This window comes from Lactuca serriola, chromosome 1 (genome assembly GCF_051521515.1).
Source record: "Lactuca serriola cultivar US96UC23 chromosome 1, Lser_US96UC23_V15, whole genome shotgun sequence".
NCBI lineage: Eukaryota > Viridiplantae > Streptophyta > Magnoliopsida > Asterales > Asteraceae > Lactuca > Lactuca serriola.
Window position 1 is genome coordinate 118,983,789 of NC_136408.1, and position 20,776 is coordinate 119,004,564.

At 34.6% G+C, this 20,776-nt stretch overlaps 1 protein-coding gene and 1 pseudogene across 1 annotated transcript; both read left to right on the plus strand.

Annotated features, from left to right (window-relative positions):
* Nucleotides 1–2,765: 2,765 nt before the first annotated feature.
* LOC145060708 (uncharacterized) lies at nucleotides 2,766–8,207 on the plus strand (annotated as a pseudogene).
* Nucleotides 8,208–8,770: 563 nt separating this feature from the next.
* Nucleotides 8,771–10,436, plus strand: LOC145060724 (uncharacterized). Its single transcript, XM_079008264.1, has 8 exons — nucleotides 8,771–8,852; nucleotides 8,932–9,024; nucleotides 9,103–9,219; nucleotides 9,310–9,633; nucleotides 9,713–9,785; nucleotides 9,877–10,028; nucleotides 10,138–10,326; nucleotides 10,398–10,436. Exons 2-8 carry the CDS (start codon nucleotides 8,941–8,943, stop codon nucleotides 10,434–10,436), a joined length of 978 nt encoding a protein of 325 aa, XP_078864390.1. The 5' UTR covers nucleotides 8,771–8,852; nucleotides 8,932–8,940.
* The last annotated feature ends 10,340 nt before the right edge of the window (nucleotides 10,437–20,776 follow it).

Below are 20,776 nucleotides of genomic sequence, written 5' to 3' on the forward strand. Positions count from 1 at the left end.
TCCATTCCAATTGTTTCAAAGAACTTTCTTTTGTCACATGAAAGATAAGCAAGATCACCAAAATCCAACCGAATTCCCCTTGCTTTATACCTATACAAATAAATACATCAATTAACATATTAATTATTATCATTAAATTTTAAACCTTGTGTATCATAAAATAGAAAAAGACAATAATACCCTAGATCATTTAGTGCTAGAAGAACAACACAGAAGTTAGGAACACCACTCTTCATCACTGTGTGTGAAGGTTGGATCTTCCAAAAAAACTCACGTATTAAAAACCCACCCAACAATCTTTCTCCGAACTGGGTATCAACTATCAGGTTAGAGCTGCTACTCTCCACCAATACCAACAACCATTGCAATCATCAAGGTGCGTTCATTGGAGAGTGCAACCCAATTGTTTTATCCCTCCGATGCCTTTCAGATATAATATTTGCTAATTTGCTGTCATCATCTGAGCTTCCCAGTCTTCCACGAACACCCTTTCGAATCAAAAGATGTAAAATACCCCGATTACCCTTTCTATCTCTCTTTATCTGTGGGTGTGTTTGCAAAAATAGAAATAAACCTCTTTGATTTCGAATTTCATTATCTCACCTCTTCATCACTTCTATAACCGTCCCTCTCCCTCTAAATGAGAAATCATTGTTGATTAGATCTGAAAAGCGGAGGAAGAGAAAAGACATCATGAACCTCGGAAAAAATTGACCAGGTAATACTTGTCTTATGTTTTACTTCATATATGTTCTTCTGTTACGCCTATTCCACTCCGATCCCAACTTAATTTTCCAACATAGTTAAGGTTTCACATAGTTGCTCTCGACTTGTGTTTTTGTTGGAAATATTTTAATTAAACTACTACGTTTGTTAACATCTTTGATTTTTTTTGGAAGATCCAACCTTCACACACAATGAAAAAAAAATTATCTGATAAGTGTTTGCTGACATGCAACCTACGTAGCATGTACTTGGCAAATTATTAAAAGGTTAAGGTCATATAATAACTCACGTATTTGTACTTTCTTACATATATTTTTTAGTTAAAATACTTCAGGCCTCAAGTATTTTATGCAAAAAAAATAATCCCTGTCAATTTTCATCACATATAAAAAATTTCAGGAGTGAAAATGTAACACCCAATGCATAAAGACCAAATTACCCTTTGCCTAATGCCTACCTTTTCTTATGACTACCTTCAGCAGTTTGTTTTGTTTCAATAACAGTGCTACGTAGGGATGTTTCTGCATAAGAGCAAAACAGAAAGCACACAATATTACAATTCGGTCCCTCCACTTTTCCCTTGTTTTCAAAGAAGGTCCATTCTTTATCACATTCTCTATCAATACCACCATCTTGAAGTAGAGGCTTGTAAATAATGATATACTCATCAGACTTATCATATTCAATTTTCAAAATAGGTGCATAATTTGCAAAAAAAGACAAACACAAAACTGCTAGCTAAAGAAAATTTTGATTTTATTGCAACAAATCTTCTGGCTACAAACAAACAAAACATTCATCTCATCTTGTTAAAAATAAAGTCGATTCTTTGCCTTGATACAAAGCCAATTAATAACTGTTCATGTTTGTATATCAATAACAACTCTTTATTAGTTGATTGTACTAATATATAACACCAATAAACATCAACCACTAGACAATTCAATTCAACAGTGGAACAGGGAACCAAAATAACATTGTGATCCGGAGGTTTAGGAGGTATTAATTCCCCTAAAGCATACAAACCTCTGTATGAAGAATGAACTAACTCTATCTGTTTTTCCAATTGGACTCCGAAGCTGTACAAGGCTTCATTTGTTAAGCCTCCTATTAGCCCCTTAGATGGATCATTGACTCCTTGCGTGGAGATATCTGAAGTTGATTTAACTTCACTGACAAACACCCATGTACCAATCTCAGTAAAGAAGAGTAGTTTAATCTTACACCTAGGCTTATCAAGGTAGACCGAGTTATAAATAGATGGCAAGGAGATTGCAGGTACAATCAATCCTCCTGAATTGGAGTATTTTGCTTGCATGTGGGTCGATGAAAACAGAAAGCACACAATATTACAATTCGGTCCCTCCACTTTTCCCTTGTTTTCAAAGAAGATCCATTCTTTTGGCTAATGGCTACTTCCAAACATACATACATACATAATACATAGCCACACACATGTTCAATTCTTTTGGTCTCTCACACCTTTCTAAAACCAAAATATATACACCAACTTATCTTACTATCTTGTTTTATGAATATTAGTATTAAACCACTTTACAATGTTTATTTACAGCCAAGGGTCAGATTCAAAAACTACATTAAAACATGGGTTCTTAAATAATTATAATTTGTATAAACATGAGCATGCCTAATAAGGCAAGCCTATCTTCAACTTCTTTTCTGTACACCTGTATCAAACCACTGCCATCTGTAACTTGAAGCTTCCCATTTAACATTGTATTGTATTCATCATCTGTAACTTGAAGCTTCTCATTAAACATTGAAAGTGTATGTATTTATGCTTCTAACTATTTTTGCTTGTAGGACTATTGGCAAGAGGATTAAAAGTGCATTGATCTGGGTGGTAACTACAGCTGTATGTGGCTTGGTGCTGTGCATATTATACGGTTAGTATCTCCAATTATTAATTTATTCTTACAAGAAACATTTTCACTTATGATCAAATGCAATTAGGAGTAGAACCTACTTTTAGTCATTTAGAAGGTTGATGTCCCTGGTTTCCCATGCAAGTAGGTATGATGGGCACTGCCAAAAAAGTTAGCTTACATGGCAAAAATTACTATTCTAGCTTTGCATTTTGTATACTTATAATAGGATTGATGAATGAGATGTTTCTAGGCTTTGACATAATCTGACTGTGGTTTGTACACTAAATGCTGTTCGTTAATTTTTTTCATAATTGTGCATTGCAATATGCATGCAGTTACAATGAGTTACAATTTTTTTGTTACTTGCTTCAGGCTCAAAGGGTGATAAAGCAACAGTTTCTGCTATAAATTACACTGATATTCCACATACTCAGGTAAGAAAAGGTATTTATTTTTAATCTATCTATTTTTTAGGGTACATAAGTTTTTTATTTTTCATTTTCTAATATAGATTCTATTATATTATTTTGATTAAAAATTCACTTTTGTGAATATTCGTTTAAAATATCCAAGCCTTTTTAACTTAACATTAAAAACAATCAAAAGCCTAACATATATTGTACATACTCTACAATAAATACATATAACATATAGCTCAACAGAATGAGATTAAAAAGAATGTCATCCAAAAAGCTTCTTGCTACTCTACAAGCAATACATATAACACCTGCACCTCTTCTTTTCTAACAGATCCATCATGTTCACCCTTTAACAGGATTCATACAAATCAATTCAATCATATTATAACAAAGACAATAATTAATCTATAACTAAACTTATTACAGATTCTAAAAACAACCTTGAGAAACAGAGAGTTTACCTGTGATGAAAATTTTATAACAAAAACAATAACTACTCACCCTTTCACAGGATTCATACAAATCAATTCAATCATCTTTAAATAATAATAAAATGATAATTAATCGACTTGTGATGAAAATTTTACTAACCTCAATCTGCCACATTAAATAAGGAATGGAAACAAGTAGAAACATCAACTCATTAACCAACAAAGACAGAAGAGAAAGAAAGAAAGAAAAAAACAACAAAGAACAGCCATACCTATAGATCTTAGGTACTCACCCTTTAACAGGATTCATACAAATCAATTCAATCATATTATAACAAAAACAATAATTAATCTATAACTAAACTTATTACAGATTCTAAAAACAACCTTGAGAAACAGAGAGTTTACCTGTGATGAAAATTTTATAACAAAAACAATAACTACTCACCCTTTCACAGGATTCATACAAATCAATTCAATCATCTTTAAATAATAATAAAATGATAATTAATCGACTTGTGATGAAAATTTTACTAACCTCAATCTGCCACATTAAATCAGGAATGGAAACACCACTATAAATTAACCAACAAACATAAATATTTATACATTTGTAGAAACATCAACTCATTAACCAACAAAGACAGAAGAGAAAGAAAGAAAGAAAAAAACAACAAAGAACAGCCATACCTATAGGAAGTTCTTATGCAGTATTAATCACAATTAACATCAAACATAAATATTTATACATTTTTAGAATGTAACTGTCAACTGACAGTTAATACCTAATTGTAAACAGATTGACCACCCAAGGGTAAAAAGGTCAAACCCATAAATTATGAAATAACGGGTTTGCAGGTGGTTTTATGCTGGACACCTGTTTAGCCCATTTCTAACTTTAAAATTTCTACAAAAAAGATCATATTCAAAATTTTAAAAGTATTTCTAATTTTCAAATTTCTGTAAAAGTTCATAAAATTTTATAACAAACACATAAAAATATTCAAACAAGCTGAAAAAGTAACTGGATGCTGAAAAAGTAAATGATAACCTATACAGTTTTGTTCCCTGCTTCAGTTTTGTCACTGTACAGTTTTGGCCCCTGTATAATTTTTTTGTCCCTGTATAGTTTTGGCCCTGTACAGTTTTGTTTTTGCATAGTTTTTGTCCCTAAACATGCGTAATCATTATTGCTTTAAATGGTAAATAATTATGTAGGTTGGCAACAAATGTTTAATGGATAAATCATGGATTTCCTCTAGTAGATTATCAAATGCATATGATGAAGGTGTGAATGCTTTTCTAGAGTTTGCACAAACTAATAATCCAAAGTTAGATGTTATTCCATGCCCTTGTGTAAATTGCATCAATTTGTGTCACCACTCAATTGACAATGTCCGTTATCATTTGTTTGCCCACGGCTTCGATGAGAATTATAAGATTTGGTCTTTCCATGGAGAAAAACAACCCAATAGTGACTCTAGATGCCCTAACAATTCCATTCCTCCTGATGCTATTTATACAAGGGATATGCTTCATGATGCCTTCAAATACATAGACGATGAACCTGATTCGTTGAAATCACTTCTTGAAGAGTGTGATAAGCCACTTTATGTAGGGTCAAAGTATAATGCACTTAGTGGATTATTGAAATTCCAACATTTGAAGGGTCAATTTGGATGGTCTGATGCTAGTTTTGATGCTTTGTTGTCTGTCCTAAAAGATATCTTACCATCAAACAATACCATCCCTAGCTCAATATATGAGTCCAAGAAGTTGCTAAAAGGAGTAGGTCTACAATATGAGAAGATTCATGCATGTGAAAATGATTGTGTTCTATTCTAGAAAGAACATAAAGATGCTTCTCATTGTCCAACTTGTGGCACTTCTCGTTGGAAGAAGAATTCCAAAAACGTACCTTCAAAAGTTTTGTGGTATTTTCCTATCATCCCTAGATTTAGAAGAATGTTTTCAATACCACAAATTGCTCATGACTTAACTTGGCATGCACAAGGTCGGGTCAATAGTGGGAAGCTTACTCATCCTCGCGATACCCCTTCTTGGAAGCTTGTTGATAACACGTGGAAAGAATTCGGACAGGAAAAACGAAATCTTAGATTAGCCTTGTCTGCTGATGGTATCAATCCACACAAGTCATTAAGTTCCAAGCATAGTTGTTGGCCAGTTATCCTAATAACATATAATCTACCCCCTTATTTGTGTATGTCAAGAAAATTCATGATGTTGACTCTGTTGATATCCGGGCCAAACCAACCTGGTAACAATATTGATGTCTACTTGGCACCATTGATAGAAGATCTAAAGATCTTGTGGGAAACTGGCGTTGAGACTTTTGATTCTCATAAGAAAGAATACTTCAATTTAAGAGCAATATTACTTTGGACTATAAGTGATTTTCCCGCGTATGGTAATCTTTCGGGGTGTGTTACCAAAGGTTATTATGCTTGTCCAATATGTTCAAAGAATACTTGTTCACAATGGTTGCCAAAGTCCAAAAAAGTATGCTTCCTTGGGCATAGAAGATTCCTACCACTTGAACATCCTTTTCGCAAAAGAAAAAAACATTTCAACAATCAACAGGAGCACGATTTTATGCCACAACCATCATCAGGTGAAGAGATTTATGACTATCTGGCGGGATTTGAGACTACATGGGGTAAGAAGATAAAGCCAAAGAAGGTAGTATCAAAGAAGGTAGGATCAAAGAAGATAAAGTTAAAGAAGATAAAGTCAAGGAAGGGAGCGTCAAAGAAGGAAACGCCAAAGAAGGAGAAGACAAAGAAGAAAAAAGAAAGTATCGACGAGAGATCTAAATTTTGGCATAAAAAGTCCATTTTTTTTTAACTTGAATATTGGAAGAAGTTGCCTGTTCGCCATCAGTTAGATCTCATGCACATAGAAAAAAATGTGACCGAGAGTGTTTATGGGACAGCGTTGAATTTGCCTCACAAGACGAAGGATGGATTAAAAGCACAACAAGATCTTGAAGCGTTGGGCATCAAGACTGAATTACGACCTGAACCAAAAGGGGATCGACATTGGCTTCCGCCTGCCAAGTACACATTGAATTCCGCAGAGAAACATCTATTTTATGAAACCCTGTCTAACATAAAAGTTCCTTATGGGTATTGCTCTAATTTCAAGAATCTCGTGTCGGATGATGTTTCAAAGATGAATGGTTTGAAGTCTAATGATTGTCATGTACTAATGCAACAACTTCTTCCATTTGCAATCAAAGGGGTGTTAGATGTGAAGGTGCGGAGAACAATCCTAAGCCTGTGTCATTTTTTCAATGAGTTGTGTAGTAAAGTTGTTGATGTTAGTAAGCTAGGCAAGTTGCAAAGTGACATCGTATTAACATTATGTTTGTTAGAGAAGTACTTTCCTCCTTCATTTTTCGATGTCATGACTCACTTGATGGTGCATTTAGTTAGAGAGGTGAGGTTGTGTGGCCCGGTTCATTTTAGGTGGATGTATCCATTTGAGAGATACATGAAAACACTTAAAGGGTATGTAAGAAATCATCATCGACCCGAGGGTTGCATTGCAGAGTGTTATGTGGCAGAGGAGGCCTTAGAATTTTGTTCAGACTACTTAAAAAACAAGAAATCAATTGGCAATCCTCATGAGCGTGTTGATGAAAGAATCCGCAGTGGCAAGCCTTTATCAAAGGCTACAATTGATGTTGTAGATGCTCGGTTACTTGATCAAGCTCATCTTTATGTATTACGAAACACTGCTGTTGTGGAGCCGTATATAGAGTAAGAATTACATGAAACTGTATACTCTTATACCATTATCTATCATATAAAACATTCTTTTAACTTGTAATACACTTCAGGCAACATATGTTGGAATTGAAGGATCTGAACCCCCGTCATGCTCGCAAGAGTACATGGTTGCAGAGCCAACATAGTCGGACATTTATTAGTTGGTTTAAGAAAGAGGTTTGTTTTTAAAATAAGATAGTTAGAATTACAATATTTTTAATTATTTTTTTGAATTACATTAATTATATATTTTTCTGTTAGGTTGGAAAACGTTTGGCTAACGGGGAAGATATTTGTGATGATGTTCGTTGGTTGGCCAAAGGGCCTAATTTTGTTGTTACTAAATATAGCGGTTTTGCCATAAATGAATATAATTTTCATACAACATCTCGAGATGAGTCTAGAACAACTCAATGCAGTGGAGTGTCTTTAGTTGCACATACCATGCAGATTGCTAGTGCAAAAGACTCCAATCCTGTGTATGGTGCTGTAACTTACTTCGGCCATATAAAGGAGATATGGGATCTTAATTATCACATGTTTAGTATTCTTGTATTCATGTGTGATTGGGTTGATAGTCGTGGAGTAAAAAAGGATGATTTAGGATTCACGGTAGTTAACTTTGATAGGCTTCGTCAAAAGTCTGAACCCTTCGTATTAGCTAGTCAAGTCAAACAGGTTTTTTATGTTCAAGATCAACAAGATGAGAATTTGCATGTTGTTGGATTCACACCTCATAGGATGTACAAGTATGGATCAAATGGTGAAACTGATGATATGTTGGAATTTGATGTTACTTTTGATTTAACACAAGACTCCGCTTTATTAGACCTTGATGATGATTTTTTGTGTACGCGTCCGGATGGCGAGGGCATATTAGTTTAAATATTTTTTGTTGCAGAATAATAAAGTTTTTGGTATGTTTTTATTTCAGATTTTGAATGTGATTAATCAATGTCCAACTGCAACAAATAACAACGTACTTAATTTAATTTGAATCTTGTTGAAACAGGTTGTGTTTTTGTGACATGGAATCAGATTCAGCTTCTGATCACGAGGACTCCAAACAAAGAGGTCCGACAACAAAGACAAAAGCTAATAAAGTGAAGCTTGTAATAACTTACAATAAAAAAGGTGTCCCGGTTGGAAAGGAAGCCACAAAACTGTCTACTTTTGAGGGTTTGGTTGCAAGAACAATGGTTCCCATAACATATGACTCGTGGCTGGAAGTTGGTGAGGAAGTAAGGGAAGGATTATGGCAATATGTTTTGGTAAGTCTCTGTTTTCTTCCTGTTATTACCTTTGTTCAGATCTGTTTTTGTCCCTGTTTTTGTCCCTGTTCAGATTTGTTTTTGAACCAACCTTTTTTTTATGTTTCAGGAAAAGTTTGTAGTTGACCCAAAGAGCCGGAAGCAAATTCTCCAATCGATCGGGAAGAAGTGGAGAAACTTCAAGCATTATCTATATGCCAAGTTCATTAAGAACCGAAGTAAAGATCCCAAGGCAAATCTATTCATACCTCCGAAAGATTATCCGTTTATAAAGAAAGAAGATTGGAAAGTTTTTGTATCCCATAGAGTTACAAAGAAGTGGGAGGTTTGTTAAACTTTTCTTATATGCATTTTTAGTTACAATTTTAATGTTTGTATTTATAATTTTAATGTTTCTAATGCAGGAGAAAAGTATGAAAGCTAAAAATACTCGTGCACATCATAAATACAATCATCGTTTGAGCAGAAAAGGATATGCTGGACTCATTAATGACATTGTATGATTCCCACTGAATATTGATTATTTTATTTGTATATATTTATGTTAATTGATTTTGTTATTCTTGATAATTTAGATGCAAGAAACCGGCAAGACGGAAGAGGAGATTGATAGGACAGTGCTGTGGAAAAAAGCAAGAGAGTTGAAGACAGGAGGATACGATGCAGATGTGAAGACGATTGTTGATAAAATTGTAAGTTCATTAATTCCCAAATATATAAAAAAACATAACATTTGTCCCATTTTATTTTTCTAACATTTGTCCCATTTTATTTTTTTACAGGATGAGCTTCAGAAATCGGGAAGCTTTGGAGAGGTTACATGTGGAACACATGATGTGCTTACAGAGGCGTTGGGTACTCAGGAACAACGTGGGCGTGTACGAGGGATGGGTAGATTTATAACGCCACAGCAATACTTTTATTTACCCAAGAATGTTAAGTATTACTTGGAGATTGAGAACGAGAGGGTGGATAAACGAATAAACAAACTTGAAGATGACTTGGAGAAACTAAAAAGAGGTGTACTTAATGTTTCTGAAGCTGCAAGTTGCCAAATAGGGGGCGTCATTGAAGATTTTGAAAAACAACCACATAATGAATCACTTGTAAGTCCTTGAAGACAATTATGAAAAATATATTTAAATAATTTTCTTTTTCTACAAACTAACATACTATATTTTGCAGGATAATTCATGTCTTCTTGCGGTTGAATTTGCTGCAAATGTGGTTGCTAAAGGAACCATAATGAAAGCATCGGGTATTTTGAAATATATTTGCATTATTATTATTTATATATTTTCATTTTTTAGAAGATTGAATCTTAATTATTTTTTATGTTTATATAACAGATGAAAACATTGAAGTTATGATTGAAACAATTTTGCAAGGAGAAGCTTTAGTACCCTTTCCACTTGAAGAGGAGTTCATTGTGAAGGTCAAAGATGCATTGGGACACATACTAAGCTGGCCAAGACACTTAGTTATTCGATGCTCTGACCTGGTAATACTATTTGAACATATTTTCCCTTGGTTATCTTAATTTTTCTGATATTTGAGTGAGTTCTTAATTTTTTTGGTAATACTATTTGTATTTTTGATTGCATTTGTAGGGAAAAGTGGTGGCGAAATCTGTGAAAAAGCATGCAACACCAGTGAAGAAAGCTGCAACACCAGTGAATGAAGATGTAACACCAGTGAAGGAAGATGCAACACCTCCAAAAGAAGAAATAGGAAGTAATAAGAAAGAAAAACAACCATGTGATATGGAAGGAGGGAATGATGTGGAAGAAGGGAATGATGTGGAAGAATTACTGATTGGGATAGAAAAGAAGATTAAAAAGGAGAAACAAAATGTGACCGTTCAAAGAAGGTGGACCAGAGCACAGATGAAGATAAGGATAAGGATTGAGAACAGTAGTATTTTGAAAATGACTGCAATGATGGCTGATGGACAAGTTACAAAGGTTGATTCTATAAGAGTGCAGAGTGAGAATGATCTTTTTGGGTACGATAGTTACACGTACTTAACTTGGGATGATTTTGAAGCAGTTCTTACAATGGATGAGCTGACTGGTGCTATTATTGTGTCTTATATGATGTAACTGCAAGAAATTTAATTTAAATAACAATGTGTCTTAAAAAAATGTTTAATGAATTTAGTGTTTGTATGATAACAGGGTGTTGTTTAACAAATTGAAGTATGGCTCCCCAGAACGAGACCATGGAATTTGCTTTGTGAACCCGGCAGTAATCTCACCAAGTACGCGTAAAGGGAAATCTAAGAATATTGACGATGCAAGCAGAGGTTTAGCAGATCGATTGTCTAAAAGAAAGGGCAATGACATCATCTTTATGCCCTACAATCCTGGGTATTGTTATTTGACATTTTATTTTTAAAATGACTGTAATTATGTTATTTGACATTTTTTTTTGTGGTTTTTGTAGAAGACATTGGCTATTGGGTGTACTAGACATGAAATCGGATACTTGCAATTATCTTGATTCCTTGAGCTCTGGCAATTTCAATATGCAGTTGAAGCAAATTTTTGATTCGTAAGTAATATAAATTATCAAAACACTTGATGTGAGTACAATAAACACATATTTGTTAATGTTTTTTTTATAGGGCAATGGTTTTGTACACTACACAAAGTGGATCCAACAAAAGGGTTAAACTAAATTGGGTTAATGTTACGGTCAGCACTTAATTCCTTATTGAAATTGTAGTTTTAACTTTATTTTTTGGATCAATTGAAATGATCATTTTATATGTAACTTTGTAGTGTCCAGTTCAGCCCGGATCTACCGAATGTGGCTACTACATGCTAAGGTTCATGAAGGAGATAGTGGAAGAAGGAATTGAAGTGTTGGTCAAAGACAATGTAAGGATATAGCATTCTACTTTCATTACTATAATTTATGGCATCCTTACTGTTAAAATATAGCAACTTACTGTTACAGAATATTTTAATATGCTATTTTTTATTAATAAAAACAATATGCAAATGTTTTCACAGATCGGGGATGGCAAAGTTGAGTACACAACTGCTGATATCGATGAGATACGTGAAGAATGGTCAACGTTTGTTACAGGCTTCATTTATCGATGATATGTATGGTCTTTTGACAATGTATCCGCAAAACAATGTTATGGTTAACCACTAATGCTAGGTATGGTCTTTTGACATGTGTAATGCTAGGTAGTCTTTTCAGACACATGTACAATTTTTTGCTAACTTTTAGTAATGTTACTTAAGGTAACATGTAGTTACAACTTAGGTAATTCAACATATATGTAAAGTTTTGGTATATTTGACGTTTAGATGAAAATGAATGTTTTGGTATATTTGTCATTTATTATGTGTATTCACGTTGTAAATGTGTGTTGTAAATGCACGTCGTAAAAACATCGTAAAGGTGCGTAGTAAAAACGAGAGACGTAAGGTTACGACATGCGAATGAGCGTCGTCTTCGTTTATGACATGGCCTTCCTTGACGCGCATTGTGTATCATAAGAGCGCGTCGTCTCTAGACGACGCGCATTTGAGCGTCATCTTCGTTTATGACATGGCCTTCCTTGACGCGCATTGCGTATCATAAGAGCGCGTCGTCTCTAGACGACGCGCATTTGAGCGTCATCTTCGTTTATGACATGGCCTTCCTTGACGCCCATTGCGTATCATAAGGGCGCGTCGTCTCTAGATGACGCGCCTTTGCACGTCGTCTATCTTTATGACACGGCCTTCCTTGACGCGCATTGCGTATCATAAACGCGCATCGTAAATGCGCGTCGTAAATGCGCGTCGTAAATGCGCGTCGTCTATCTTTATGACATGGCCTTCCTTGACACGCATTTGCGCGTCGTCTGAGCCTTTTACGACGCGCAATGAGCGTCGTAAAAGGCCTTTTTTCTAGTAGTGATTCATTATGTCGTTGTTACTAGTCGATAGTATGGCGCAATTTATCACATAGTGCCTTTGCCTAAAATCCGGCTTAAGGTAGTTAGTACGGTAGTAGTCCTTTTAGAGCTACGTCTTAGTACTACGTTAATTTTTCCATTACATATTTTTAGTGATAACCTCACTTAAACATAAATGTACAAACTATATTTTTGGATAATGATAGTTATACTTTGGGAAAATACATACTCTTACAAGAGCCACACACACAGAACAGATAGGTCTTGGTAGAAGACACCTTCATATACTAGAAGGAATCATAGGGATTCTAGAGTTTTTCAAACATTTACAAATACTTACAGTTCATATACACTTACAAATACTTACAGTTCATATACACTTACAAATTTTTACATATAAATTAAGCCACTAAATACTTATGATCTCACCAGCTTTAAAGATGATACTCGCTTTCAAAATTACTTGTATCCTCAGGTCATCATAGACAGGTACCGATGCAAGGAGAAAGGAAGATGGAGCTTATTCAAGACTTATCTTTCATTTTGATTTATGCTTTAGTGTTTATCAAAATTTGACAGAATACAATTGTATAATAATTATTTTATTAATGCAATGGATGATGTTGTTGCTTGTTTACTACTTTACATTGTTGTTGATATTATACATGACGTCCTCCGCCCCAGAACGTTTCCGCCGTTCTTGGTTTTGGGGTGTGACACCTAGCATGAGAAGAAAGCCCCAGAGTGCCTGACGGCTACGAGAAGAAAAGCTTTCGGCTCGAAAATGCTGCTCCAGCGAAGCCCATTTTTTAATAAAAATCCGCTGTAAGTGAGCTACGCCTATACTATATTTAATATAGCTTTTATTTAATTATAGTAACATTATTAGGAACTTAAAATAATTATTTGGGCTATTATTATTTTGAGTTATATTGAGTGTTATTTAACGCTTATATAATAGTAATAATAGCTAGACTATTAATTAGTCGCGGTTAACGTTAAAAACTAAACCCTAGTGGTATTGATACTAGGTTTTGTCGAGGAAAATTATTTTTTTAAGAAGCGAAGCGCTGTCTGAGTTCGGAATCACCACCTTTTCAAGTTAGTGCATAGTTACTTTCATCTTACACATAGATATGAAGGATTTTATATAAATTACGTGCTATGTGTGCATATTATCTATGTACTTTTTGTCTATGCTAAATGAACGATTGTATAGATGTTTTAAATGATTTAAATTGTATATGTATTTTATATCTACAATAATGTTGGGGTAAAAGATGTGTAGATGTAATAGATGGAATATGAGTTGGATGGTGAGTTGAGAGGTGTTATAGACCACGAGGTAAGGGTGAGAGGTGGACAATGTGAGAAGCCTTTTCCCAAACGATGGCCTCGTCATTCAATAGAGTATGGATGACAACCACAGACTATTCTAGACAGTCCAGTGGAACACTAGCAGGCTCGCAACCTGTAGGTTTTGTGAACAATGTGTTCACCCGGTGTACTCTAAACCTTGGTGATCATGCAGACTTGATACCTAAACCCTGATGATCATGCAGACTTGATGCCTAAACCTTGGTGATCATGTAGACTTGATACCTAAACCTTGGTGATCAGGCAGACTTGATGCCTAAACTCTGGCGACTATGCAGACTTAGTGCCTAAACCCTGGCGACTATGCAGACTTAGTGCCTAAGCCCTGGTGACTATGTAGATTTAGTGCTCGTTGTGTAAATCGTGGCAACGATGGACTTCGTTCCGATTTCTTAGGATGATTCTTAGGAATAAATGAACGAGGAATAGCTGATTCTTAGGGTAGATCCTAAACAATAAAGAAGATAATGGGGATGGGTAATTAGGTTGATTGTTTAATTGTTTAAACATAATAATTATATTATTGTGGGTTGAAAACCCTATGTACTCACCCTGTTTCCCAACCTGACCCACTCAGTTTATTTATATCACAGGTGTTGAGATGAAGTCACATTACACTGGGAGATTTAAAAGAGATATACATCACTAGTGATAATGAATGGAAGTTCTGTTTATGCTTATTTTTCTGTATTGACGATGACATCCCAAATATTTTAAAATGAATAAAAATACTTTTCATTGGAAACGCTTTGATAACGTACTTATCATGTTTTAATGGAAACAAATTCCGTAACATTTTTATTAAAAGAGGTACTCTGGTTTTTATAAAGCATAAACAAAATCGGTCTTTTCTGGCCGTGAAAATGGTGATGTCACACTTATACTGGGCATAAATCTCAGAACGCGCCGCATTGTGGTTGAGATCCCCGATTCTGGATAGCCGGGGTACGCCCCGCGAACAGAGTTGGTACGCCCCGCGTACTGCCCTCTGTTGACTTTCGTTGACTTTTAGGGTTTGGTCAACAATTGGACATTTGGACCACTGGAAGGGTAAAATGGTCTTTTCCCATTCTGTGAGATTATAGGAAGGGATTAGTCTAGCCTTTGAGAATCGTTGTTAATTAAAGGTAAATTACTTTATGTGATTAGGCGGAGGCTAGATCAGTATTTCGAGTTCAAGACTTTCCGAGATTACCCGAGATGAGTCTTGTCACTATACATTACCTAGAGTGGTATCTACGTGTAGATCATCAGAGGGTCTTATGTGTATATGTATGTTTGAGATTTATGTGCATTGGGTTATATGTATGCTATGTGTTATATAGACCGGACTAGAGGGTCCAACGGCTCATGAGGCCATAGGGTCCTCGATCAAAACGGATCGGAGGGTCCAACGATTTAGACCGGACCGGAGGGTCCAACGAGCTAGACCGGACCGGACCGAAGGGTCCAACGAGCTATGGGACTAGAGGGTCTCGTTGAGATACATTGACCGGAGGGTCATACCGAGTTATAGCCTCGAGTAGCTTATGTGATGTATGTGGTATTTTGGGGAACTCACTAAGCATTTATGCTTACCGTGTTATGTGATATGTGTTTCAGGTACTAGCGAGGATCGCAGAAAGGCATTGGCATGATTTGTATACATTGTTAGAGGATTTTGTATTTGAGATTTTGGGATATGTTTTACCGTGATAACATTTGATATATTGAGTTTTGAGATGCTTTATATGAGATATGTTATGTTTGAAAAATGAAAAATTGTTTTAAATTTTCATGTCATTACAATTGGAGTTTCAAGTTGGTGACATGGTTTTGCTGAATGTATTTCCCTGGAAGGGTGTAATATGCCTCAGGTAGAGGGACAAGTTAGAGCCCCGGTGTAGTAGGCCATTTAGAGTGATTTCCTGGGTTGGCAAAGTAGCTTACATATTTGATTTGCTAAAGGATCTCAGTCAGATTCATAACACCTTCCATGTATCTCAGCTTTAGAAGTGTGTGGCTGATGATTTAGCGGTTGTTCCTGTAGATGATATTCCCGCTGATGGTCGCCTAAACTGTATTAAGAGACCAGTGGCGATTTTTAACCAAAAGACGAAGGGCTTGCGCAACATGGTGGTATCTTAGGTCAAGGTTCACTAGCTGCAGCATCGGAAGAGTTTCGAATAGACATGGGAGCTCGAGTCTGAGATATATGAGCGTTACCATGAGTTGTTCATCATAGCTGACTTTGACAACGAAGTCTAGTTCAAGTGGGGGAGAATTTTAACATCTTGATATTGAGGTATTTTCATTTTCAACCTTAACTATGAGAATTTATTTCATTTTTGACTTTGGATGTGGGTTAATTGTAATTGGACCCAAATGGCATTCTCGTAATTTTTGGGAGTTAGGCACAAACGTTAGTCGTTCCCTAGGAACGTTGCACATAAGTAGCCAGAGTGTAAACCCTAAATTTTAGGGTTTGGACCCTATTTAAGCATCCTTAAGTCCCCAGCCTTCCTTTTTTTCATCAGCTTGAAACCTACATTCATCCCTAAGCAAACCATAATCCATTTTGAGAGCATTCTTGACATTTTTTTATGTTTTGGTAACCTTGAAGGAGAGAGGAAGAAAAGAAGATCATCTTGGAGGAGTAAGACTCTTTAGATCTAGAATAGCAACATCATTTGGAGATAAAAAGCTATAAACTTGATGAAGCATTGATTAGATCGTGTTTATCCATGAAATGTTGTTCTTTTTGTCCCATAAGCTTGGTATTATAAGTATGGATTACTGTAATCCATATAAATTGTCCTCTTAGACGTTTTGGAGCATGTAGAAGCATAAACATGTAGTCTTGATCACTAGTTTCCTTCCATGCATGATATAAGTTGTCATAATGGGTTAAGTACTTTGGTTTTTTGTGTTTGGGCACTTAATGGCCATGTAATACCATAAAGTTGGAAAATTTATAGTTAAGGACATTATTTTAGGGTTGGATTTGGATTATGGACAAAAGAGATTAAGGATTAAGCTCTTAATGAAAAGGAAAAAAGACTTAGTCGTGAACGATGGGTGTTTGTGGTCAGCCTTCGCATTTTTTGTTCAACTCATGTATGCTAAGTGTACAAACTGAGTACGCTAGGTGTACTCAGCTATGTTGACCAAGTTTGACCTAAGGGTATTTAGGGTATTTTGAGTGGTAATTGAGACTAGTCCTTATTTGATGAATAGGTTATCGTTTGAGTTGATATTCGGAGCTATGTCTTGTTTAAAAATCTTTTTCAAATTGATAGGTGAGTTTTCATCGACTTACTTGTAAGGCGGAGGTACCAACGCTGACCCATTGGATTGATCTTGATATATATATATATATATATATATATATATATATATATATATATATATATATATATATATATATATATATATATATATATATATATATATATATATATATAGTGATTGATGATATATTGAGTATGTGCTAAAATAGTATAATTGTATGATGGCTGCTGATATTCGTTAGGCTGGTAGATCTATAGGACTACCAGTGATTTATGTCTATATAATTATATGTCCGCTGAATATGCTTGTTATTTTTTATATGTTGACATGTTATGATTGGGGTTGAGACACCTACTTTATGCCGTCAATCAACAGACCAGGGCAATCCAACCAGGAGGTTGTGGGCAAGGGTATTCCAACAGGGAGGTTATCGGCTAAGGTACTCCAACTGGGAGATAATGCACCCATTACATGACATGCATAGCAATCCAACCAGAAGGTTATGGGCCAGGGTAAGCCAACCGAGAGGTTGTTAATCGAGCATGTAGGATTGTATACGTTATGTGTTTATGGTGGTACTTTGGGGGAACTCAATAAATTTTTACTTACATTTTCAGTTTATTGTTTTAGTTACTTCAGATGATTGTATCAAGGTGAAGGCGTAATTGTGCACTTCCTTTGGTTTTTATATTGTTTAGTTTTTGGGATACTTTGATTACAAAAGTACACTTTTCAAAAAATGGTTTTGTAAACATTTATTGTTATGGGTTGTTGTTGAAAAGTCAAAATTTATTGTGATTTTTGGGATATTACATTGTATGCGAGTATATGGTAATCTTAAGGTTGTCTGCAATGTTCCATCAGATCTAATAGATTCTCATTCCTTACTTCATGATTATTTTTTTTATCTTATTGCATATTTGATAATAAAAAATAAAGGTATAATCATCAGCGTACAAATATAATTCTATTATCAGAGTTTAGATTTTAGAGACATTTAAAGACGAAGATTTATCTACTAGTGCGATGTGGTACTGATTTTTTCTCTTTATAGATTAGATTTCTGGTATTTCTAGATGTTCTCTAGTTTCGTATTATCTACTTTTATACTCTATTTTTCAGGATGTCTCATACATATCAACATGTCACTCCTTTAGAGATGTTTTGGTGCTTTACAATATTGTTCTTCTCAGATTTGATAACAGAAGACATTTCAAAATGTTAAAGCCTTTGTCTAATTTGACTGTGGGATCTTGAAACTTGATTAACTTGGATAACTAATCAATTAATAGATTGGGATTTATTTTTTAACATTAGAAATGCATAAGCCGTGGTACTTGGAAGGCTTACGATTTCATAGATTTCACTTCCCAGAGTTAGAGATCACAACTTTAGTTTTTTCGACTTATCTGAACATCATACATGTCCTATCAAATGTTCAGCCTTTATCACTATTTATTACCCTTATTATTATCGAGCATTTAAGGAGCTTGTTAGAGCAATAAATTCTCTAAAATGTTGAGTGATTGTTAGGTCGGAATATTTCCTTATATGTAAATCATATTCCTTCGACTAGTATATAAAGTGGAGGTATGACCGTTTATTATGTGTGCACCATGTAAACATTAGTTAGAAAGAGTGTGGTTGGAATATAATTCTTAGTCATGAGAGTTGTTCATGTAACATTTTTATAGCTCTTTATTTATTACATTATTAGTTGACTCACATCTTTATCATTTTTACCAATTATCTTCTTGTATATTTATATTTCATACTAGTCAATCATGTAAATGGGTCCGAGAGACTTGTTACCCAACCTTACAACAACAAACAACTCATAAATCTATATAGCTGACTCAATAAAGATAGGCATGCAATAATGAAATGCTATGGGAAAGATAATGGATGTTCTTGATCCAAGGATACATGATACGATAGCGTTTTACTAGAAAGATCTATCATATATAGTAATAATAAAAGTATATTTCTATTATGGTTTAAAAGTTAATTACATTGCTATAATAAACTAAAGTACATTGGTATCATGGGTTAGGCTTTGAATTTTCATCCCATTTTTTAGGTGATAAGTGTTGGATTCTAAGTCCATAACTATAATTGGTAAGACTTGACCCGACCCGGCATGGTCCATTTGGGTTGCACGGCATCATGTATTTGGATAAACTATAATGAGAGAAATAACATTTAAGGTTTGTTAATATATTATAAGTTCTAATATATTAATAAGATTATTTAATTAGTATTGATCAAGAATTAATCTAGGATTAATTAAGTGATCAAAAGAAGATTAATTAAATATATGGGTTGATTGTGTAAATCATCCATACTTGTATTGTGGGCTAATGCTTCTTGGATCCAAGGAAATGGAAAGCCATGACAATTAGGGTTCACCCTAATTGTCACTAACTATATAAGCATCTTATTGTTGACAAAATCGGCCACTATGTGTGAGAGAAAGAGCTAGCCGATTTTATGAAGTGTGGATTTCTCTCTAATCTATTTCAAGTGTATTTGGTGTTGTGTGAACCATTTGAGGTGTCACACTTGGGGCACTAGGCACTCAAGCTTCATGAAGATATTCTACATCAAAGAGGTATGTAATTCTAACTTGATATACTCATATGAATCAATGTTATTATGCTAGTTAGGATGAATACCTTGGAAAGTTCATATTTGCATGTATAATAGTAAAAACATAGATCCAAGGTATTTAGGGTTGCATGTAAACTTAGGAGTGTTAGAATGCTCAAAACCTAATAGTGGTATCAGAGCCTAGGCTTGCTTTCTCTTATACTTGATGCAAATAGATTTTTCGAAGCCAAGAATCTATCAGGGCCTAAAACTCGACGAGTTCTGGTAGAAAAATCGACGAGTTTATGTATTAGAGCGTGAACTCGATGGTTTCCATGAAGAACTCGACTAGTTTGGCCTGTAGACAGCATATCTTCGTGTGTTTTGGCTGGAATTGGACTAGGAACATTACCATAAGCTGTTTTTGAACTTATAAACTTGTTTTTGATGTGGTAATGTTCATGCTAATCCAATTTCAAAGATAATTGTCAATATATTCATGTTTTGTATTAGTTTAAGAGTTATGCTAATTACATGAAAATGTTTGACGTGAATTATCTTTGTTCATATGAGTTGCTTAGATTAATAGAAAGGTTCATTGATTATGTGTCTTTGATCCCTTTTAATCTAAGAGATGAGTCTAAAATGTGTTTGTCTAACTTGTCCTCAAGTTACATGAAAGGTCACATTTAAGTTTCTTAAAACTCATAAAAGTTGGCAAAGGTTACAAAATGAAGAGTCTTGTTCTCATTAAATGGTTTTATGACTCCATAAATTGTCCTCAAGTTATGGAGGGTCAAGAGTCACTTCACTAAATAATAAGAATGTGTAACCTTAATTAAATCCATAAGTTACAAAATAAAGAAAAGTTACATTCTTTTAGTAGTTTAAAGTTTTCCATAACTTGTCCTCAAGTTATGCAACTTGAAGAGTTTTGTAATTAAAACTACTTTAAACTCATAAGTTATGGAATTAATTAGTTTTGAATAGTTTCAAAACTTGCCCTCAAATATTGGAATTTGAAAAGTATTCTCTTATGTATACTTTAATTCCAAGTTAGCCCTTAGAATTTTAAACGTTAAAATTCAACCCTT

Coding starts and splice junctions, on each gene's coding strand:
- LOC145060724 (XM_079008264.1), top strand. CDS start 8,941: ATGAAAGCTAAAAATACTCGTGCACATCATAAATACAATCATCGTTTG. Junction 10,029..10,137: donor TTATTCGATGCTCTGACCTG/GTAATACTATTT, acceptor TTGCATTTGTAG/GGAAAAGTGGTGGCGAAATC. Junction 10,327..10,397: donor ATGTGGAAGAAGGGAATGAT/GTGGAAGAATTA, acceptor CGTTCAAAGAAG/GTGGACCAGAGCACAGATGA.